General features: G+C 43.4%; 1 protein-coding gene across 4 annotated transcripts in view; it reads left to right on the plus strand.

The window, feature by feature from the left end:
• Positions 1–7,954, plus strand: part of LOC144592920 (zinc finger homeobox protein 4-like) — a 250,559-nt gene that overhangs the window by 238,850 nt on the left and 3,755 nt on the right. For all 4 annotated transcript variants that reach the window (XM_078398186.1, XM_078398188.1, XM_078398187.1 and 1 more), the window contains exon 10: positions 7,622–7,954. This exon is cut by the window's right edge and continues 3,755 nt beyond it. In XM_078398186.1, the coding sequence (XP_078254312.1) occupies positions 7,622–7,954 (333 nt within the window). The remainder of the gene's footprint in view (positions 1–7,621) is intronic.

Consider the following 7,954-nt stretch of genomic DNA (forward strand, 5'->3'; position numbering starts at 1 on the left):
CGTTAATGGATGGCGTTGTGAGATAGCTAGTAGAACTGTAGCCTCACAGTGCCAGCGACCCAGGTTCAATCCTACCTCTAGTACATTCTGTGTATACAGTTATAAAGTCATAGTGTCAGAGAGCACAGAAACAGGCCCGATGCCCCAACTCGTCCACGCCAACCAAGGTGCCCCATCTGTGCCAGTCTCATTTACCCACATTTGACCCATCACTCTAAATCTTTCCTATCCATGTATCTGTCCAAACATCCTTTAAATGTAATTATGTACCTTCCTCAACTACTTCCTCTGGCAGCTCATTCCATTTACCCCACACCCTCTGTGTGAAAACATTGCCTCTCAGGTTTCCATTAAATCTTGCCCCTCTCACCTTAAACCTATGCCATTTAGTCGTTGATTCCCCTAACCTGTGAAAAAGACTCTGCATTAACCCAATTCTCCTCATGATTTTATACACATTGACAAGATGTCCCCTCAGCATCCTGCACTTCAAGGAATAAAATCCTCGCCTGCCTAACCTTTCCCTATACCTCAGTCCCTTGAGTCCTGGCACCATCCTCATATATCTTCTCTGCGCTCTTTCCAATTTAATGGCATCTTTCGTATAGCTGAATCTGAATACAATGTTCCAAATGCAGCCTTACCAAACGCCGTGTACAACTGTAACACAACATTCCCACTTCCAATAGTCTGAAGAAGGGTCCTGACCCTAAACATCACCCTACCACTCCATCCACAAATGCTGCCTGACCCATTGAGTCCCTCCAGCAATTTGAGTTTTTCCCTCAAGATTCCAGCTTCTGAAGTTCCTTGTTTCCCAACTTCTAAGAAGGCCAATGCTCTTCCCCTCCTCATTCCCAGATCTCCCTCTATCTTCCTGCCTCCACCTATATCCTTCCTTTGTCCCGCCCCCCTGACATCAGTCTGAAGAAGGGTCTCGACCCGAAACGTCACCCATTCCTTCTCTCCCGAGATGCCGCCTGACCCGCTGAGTTACTCCAGCATTTTGTGAATAAATACCTTCAATGTTCTGAAATCTTTTTTTCACTCCCTTATCAACCTGTGATGCCACTTTCAGGGAGCTAGGATTAGGAAGGAATTAGGAATACTTTATTATCACGTGTGACTAGGCACAGTGAGATTCTTTGCTTGCATACACAATATATACAAATAGCGGCCAACCGGGATGATGACAAAGCTACAAAGCAAGCCGGCTCTCTTTTTGTTCCCCCCTCCCCCCAACAGTTCCTCCTCACCGGGTCCCCTTTGTCCTTTCCCCCCCCCATTGTCCATTGTTCTCCCCCCACCTCCCCGCTCAATGCAGTTCCCCCCACGCCGATCCTCAACTATGCACTTGTACTCCAAGTAGTATAAGAAAATAACTGCAGATGCTGGTACAAATCGAAGGTATTTATTCACAAAATGCTGGAGTAACTCAGCAGGTCAGGCAGCATCTCAGGAGAGAAGGAATGGGTGATGTTTCGGGTCGAGACCCTTCTTCAGACTGACCGAAGAATGAAGTACAGTTGGGGCCCGTTGCAGGTGTGGGTAAGTGAGGTCCGGAGCTGTGGGAGAGTCAGAGAGAGGGCCTGCTGGTGCCTGCGCATCCCAGCCAGGGTACAACGCAGGGCACGGAAGGAAAATTGTTCAGAGAAGCGGCAGATAGACTGTTGGAGCCGGTAGTCCGGGTTGGGTCCGAATTGGGAGGTCTGGAAATGGAGCTGGAAACCACGAGGCAGAAGATGGAGGCGCAGGCAAGTCCCAAGAAAGCAGATGTGGCTGTGGTAGCGAGTCTGGGTCAAGATGTGGTCGTAGAGTAGGAGGGCAGGAGAAATCACAGAGGGGGAGCAACGAGAGAACATGTTGCTAAACTCTCGTCGAAGAGAGGAGGAGAACTTCTTCAAAGTGGACATACCTTGAGGAGAAATCGCAGTGGAGCAACAAGTAGTATAAGAAAATAACTGCAGATACTGGTACAAATCGAAGGTATTTATTCACAAAATGCTGGAGTAACTCAGCAGGTCAGGCAGCATCTCAGGAGAGAAGGAATGGGTGACGTTTCGGGTCGAGACCCTTCTTCCGACCTCTTCAGTCTGAAGAAGGGTCTCGACCCGAAACGTCACCCATTCCTTCTCTCCCGAGATGCTGCCTGACCTGCTGAGTTACTCCAGCATTTTGTGAATAAATACCTTCCACTTCTACTCCAAATCTGTCTGTTTTGAAACATTCATAAGGACACTACAAATTAATATGAAGGTGCTGCCCCTGATTTGACTTCCCAAAATTAATCTCGCATTTATCTGAACTAACTTGAATTTATCTGAACTAACTATATGCAACTTGAGTTAGATATAGCTCTTAGAGCTAGCGGAATCAAGGGATATGGGGGGCAGCAGGGACGGGGCACTGATTTTGGATGATCAGCCATGAGCATATTGAATGCTGGCTCCAAGGACCGAATGGCCTACTCTTGCACCTATTTTCTATGTTTCCAAACTTCATTAGCTGTTCCTCATTTATCTGAACTAAACTTCATCAGCCACTCCTCGTGTATCTGAACGACATTAGCCATTCCTAGGCCCAATACCCAGCTGATCAAGATCCCACTGTAATTCTTGATAACTAACTTTTTGTCTACAATACCACCTATTTTAGTGTCTTTTGCAGACTTACTAACCATGCCTTGTACATTATCTTCCATATCATGTTATAAGGTTCTCCCCATGACAGCATGAGTTTCCCCCTGGGTATTTCCTTCCACAATCCAAGGATGTGTGAGTTGGTGTGTTCGTTGGAGATGATAAATTGCCCTGGGTGTGTAGATGAGTGGTGATATTCGGGGAAGCAAGGGGCGGTGGACTTCATGGGAATAAAATAGGTTAGGCCAGGATTAATGTATTATAGGTGCTTGATGATCAGTGTGGACTTAGTGGGACCACAAACACAGGCAGGCGGGACTAGTGTAGCTGGGACATGTTGGCCGGTGTGGGCAAGTTGGGCCAAAGGACCTGTTTCCACACTGAATCACTCTACGACTCAATGACAAGTTTAAAAACTTTCTTCTCACCACAGTTCCCCTCCATGGGCAATGTCTCTACATCCACACCATAATTCTGATTATTGCCCACTAACAGCTGATTGCAGTCTCTCTCCTACAGCGCTGACCCAACACGTAGTGAGGCCACATTTAGAGTATACTAGACCAAGTGGACCCGTTGGACCCAAACCTCTCCTGCATTGGTGCAGCACCCTCTCCTCCCCCTACCCTCCTCCTCCCCTCTCCCCCCTCTCCCCCTCTCCCCCCTTCTCTTCCCCTCCCCTCCCCCCTCCCCTCCCCCTCCCCCTCCCCCCTTCTCTTCCCCACTTCCTCTCTCTCCCACTCCATCCTCCTCATACCCCCTTATCCTCCCTCCTCCCCCTCCCTCCCTCCCGCCCCCTTCCTCCCTAGGAGATAGATTTAAACTTTAAAATGTGAATAACTTAAAAAATATAACACCGATTTCAATGAAACTTTTTTCATTAGCACCAAAGGGACGACGGTGAGTAAGGTGGGCCTAAAATTGTCGTGCTATCATGTACCGTTTTGGCTGCAGTTTAGGAACAAACAAACAAACAAACGAGAGTTATGGTATATAGATTGTTCAGTTGCAGAAAAAATGGAGTGCAGGAGTGCAGCTTGAAAGAGTGCAGAAAGATTTACGGCAGTGTTGCCTGGATCTGTAGGCCTGAACTCGAGGGAGAGGTTTGGCAAGCTAGGACATTATTCCCTAGAGCGTAGATGGATGAGAAATGATCTGATTAGAGGTGTATAAGATCGTGCTGGGAATAGATAGGCTGAATGCACAGTCTTTTACCCAGAGTAAGGGAATCAAGAACCAGAGGTCAGAGGTGAGAGGAGATATATTTAAGAGGAATCTGAGGGGCAACATTTTCACACAGGGTGGTGGGCATATAGAACGATCTGCCAGATAAGGCCATTGAGGCAGGTACTATAACAACATTTAAAAGACATTTGAACAGGTACATGGATAGGAATGGTTTGGAGGGATATGGGTCAAATGCGGGCAGATGGGACGAGTGTAGATGGGGCATCTTGGTCAGCATGGGCAAGAATGTTCCATGTTGTAATGATGCTAAAGTTCTATGACATGAGTTCTGGACAATTGTTGTCTCATAAATCGGCTTAGTTAAGGCATGAGATGATGTCATGTCACAAGATAAGAATTCACTAATGAAAATATGGAGCATAAAGACCTATTGCCTTGCTGTGCAATATAGAAACCCTTTACCTTTCCACAACATTTACCAAATGCTCACCATGTGCTGATACATTTGTACCTACTGACCATGAGGTCAATTAATCTTGTGAGACTAATCTAAATATTTACTTACCGCCATCACTCCAAAGCCTTTTGGAGGATGATGGATGCCCAGTGCATTATATCTGCCTTCATTAATGTGAAGTATATCCAGATGAACGGTGGCTCAATAACAATATCTAATCTTACATGCTACACCCAAGAGAGAAGAAAAAACCCCACTAATTTGTAAATCTGGCCAAGATCCAGCACATATAAAACCAGCGACTGTTCGTATTATTCTGAAATGCTGCCATAAGGCTCTCTCTCTCCACTGGGGATAGTATCCAGTTTCCTATAGTTAATGTAGATCCCTCTTTATTTAAAGGGCCTGTCAAACAAAAGTTGATAACTTATTTACCTGCAACACTTTTGTACTCATGGAAATAAAAGTTTATTTTCTCGATTAGTGCTCCTTATTTACTGCATTGCCGGATCTTCAACTGAAGAATGGTCTTCAAGAAAAAAGATCCTTTAGGAGGATGTTGCCAGGATTTGAGGGCCTAGTCTATAGGGAAAGGCCTGGCAGGCTAGGACTTTATTCCTTGGAGCGCAGGAGGCTGAGGGGTGATCTTATAGAGGTGTATAAGATCATGAGGGGAATACATAGCGTAAATGCTTTTACCTAGAGTGGGGGAACCAAGAACAGGAGGACATAGGTTTAAGGTGAGAGGGGAGAGATTTATTAAGAAGCTGAGGGGCAGCCTTTTCATAGAGAGGGTGGTGAGTATATGGAATAAGCTGCCGGAGGAGGTAGTTGATAAAGGTACTATAACAGCATTTGAAAGACATTTGGACAAGTACATGGATTGGAAAGGTTTAAAGGGATTTGGGCCAAATGCAGCCAGGTGGGACTAGCGTAGATGGGGCTTCTTGTTTGGCTTGGGCATGTTTGGTGGAAGGGCCTGTTTCTGTATTGTATGACTCAATGAACAGTCACTCTCCAGAGAATAGTCACTAAAGTAATGTTCAGTTGCATTTTCCACTGTCTGATGTGTGCAATGGAGATTCAGAAAAGTATAGCTTTAATATCACTTGCTGGAAAATGTTGGCAGTTCAATGCCAAACTCTATGTAAGTGCCACTTAGTTTAGGATTGCCGTACAACCATAAAGGTCCAGAACTTGTTGGCCTCTGTCTGCTCGCAGTTCCTGGAGCAGGTCCAGCATTGATTTCTCCTTGAAGTCCTGTGGTCGACAGAATACTTGCTGCAGTTCCTCAGCATGTACCATGGGGAACATGCTCACTGAACCTCAGTGAGGTGAGATCTGACACTAACAGTGTGTTCATCGAATGAAATGGTAATCGACAGCTGTAAGGGTCCTAGGTAAGTATTAAGTCATAACTTGAATTAATAAAGTCTCCTTTAATATTTTAAGTTTCTATTTTTACAAATTTTAAGTATTTAAAAAAAAAATTGGAATAGATATTAAACAATTCTGAATCTCAGGATTATTCAGAAGTGTTGATAGTTTTGACAGTCAACAAAGCATGGGACAAGGTTCAGTCAGCATTCAAATAATTTTTTCTCCACTTGTTTCGTAGGTGGGCTAGTGTTAGTTCACCTACGAGTGGGCATTACAAGTGGTGTCATTTTGGACAGGGACATGTTTGGGCAGCAGAGAGATAATAGTGAATGTGGAAAAGACAATTCTATGCTTAACACATCAGCAAACACAGGAAACTCAACACAGCCACAAGTTCTGGCCTAATGCTAAAACAATCATTTTGGCTTTCTGCACATTCAACCTAAATCACACCAGTGTTCTCTCCACATATATAAGTATGGCATAAAAGCCTACGGTAAAGGACTCTTTCTGCAAAGCAGTTGAGTATATGATGAGATTATTTTAACTTTGAGTAATTGTGTAAAACAGGTGCTATTGATTGCACCTACTTGGAAAGATGTGCTTCAACTGGAAATATTAATATTACATATTACTCAAAGACAACATTACCACAATCTTTTTGTCATCGTTAAAGATCGTTTTGAATGTAGGCTGCAGCTTCACCCAAGTACACCACTTAACTATTTGAAATTAATAGTATTATATAAACTATGAACGTTTGTCTGAAAAGTGGATCAAATTATTTTACTTGTTATATAATTTATTTTATTGCTACTTACCTTCAAATGAATAAAGTTTAATTTATTTAACAACTTAAGTGTGAATAAAAGAACCGGAAAAATGCTTCATTACCAAAAATCAGTAAACATTATTAAAATATTAAAACATATGGATTAGATATGGTTCAAAATATTCTTAAATTGATATCTTCCATGTTATAAAAATAGGAATATCAGTACAGTACCTGAAGGTTTACAAGACCAGGATGTTTGTTAGGCTTGTATCAATTTCCTTGTTGCGTTATTTTAATTAATTAATTAATTTTAATTGGTTTTATTGCTTTTTATATTGGGATCTATTTGTTTTTGAACACGCACACACCTGTAAATTTACTGCCTATCTTTAATTGCCCTAAGGTAATGCACTATGTATTTGAACCCTCAAAGCTATTAGTGTTGGCTGTTAATGCTAATTATGATGGAATAGCACCATATGCAATCAAAATATTATGTGACTTAGATGTGAAGCTAAAAATCATCATATTTTCACAAGACTCCTTCAAAAAAATGGAAATACCATTTAATGGTGAAGATAGACACCAAAACCTGGAGCTGCTCTGCGGGTCAGACAGCATCTCTGGAGAAAAGGAATAGGTGACATTTCGGGACGAGACCCTGCTTCAGGATCTCGATCAGAAATGTCACCTATTCATTTTCTCCAGAGATGCTCTCTGACCCGCTGAGTAACTCCAGCATTTTGTGTCCACCTGCGGTTTAAACCAGCATCTGCAGTTCCTTCCTACACATTCAATGGTGATGTCTGGCGAGCTGTAGGATTGCTTTCAATAGATTGTATCTGCTGCAATCACAACAAAGGCGTGGTGGTAATTGGTGGCAGTAATGACAATGGTGTGGTGTTTATTGACTCCAGTAGCTCTGTTTATGATCAAGCAAACTGCCCTGAACTGAATATGTTGGCTGTTTCCACTATCTTGTTGAGTGGCAAGTATTCCTTTGCATGCTTTTGCTAAAGTAGTGGGGGTAAGAATTTCACACGCTAACATCATGCAGCAGTTATCTAATTGTGGGCTCCATCGGAATGAGAGGAATTAATATTTTGCATTATCGGTTATTAAAATATAAAGCTGGAATATTTTGCATTTGAAATGATAAGAGAAATTCTTATTGTCTTTCAGCTTTATCATCTCCCGGCGCAGGCATGCTTGGATTCCCGTCTCCAGCCACTCTTTCCCCCGCCCTTTCACTCAGCAGCATGCCCAATAAATCTTTGCTGCAGACTCCCCCACCAGCATCGGTCCCCTCGGTCGGACAGCAGGCAGAGCAGCAGAGCAAGGATACAGAGAAAAATGGGAAGTCAGCCAAGGTCAAGGTTAGACCCAAAGACAAGGATCTGGAGAAGGACAAAGATGAAACGCCACCCTGTAAGAAAGAGGAAAAGGAATCGTCAGTAATGTCAAATCAGCACGGAGGTGGGAATTTGTTGGACCCAGCTCAGCTGCAGACTCTTC

The sequence above is a fragment of the Rhinoraja longicauda genome, chromosome 4 (assembly GCF_053455715.1).
Source record: "Rhinoraja longicauda isolate Sanriku21f chromosome 4, sRhiLon1.1, whole genome shotgun sequence".
NCBI lineage: Eukaryota > Metazoa > Chordata > Chondrichthyes > Rajiformes > Arhynchobatidae > Rhinoraja > Rhinoraja longicauda.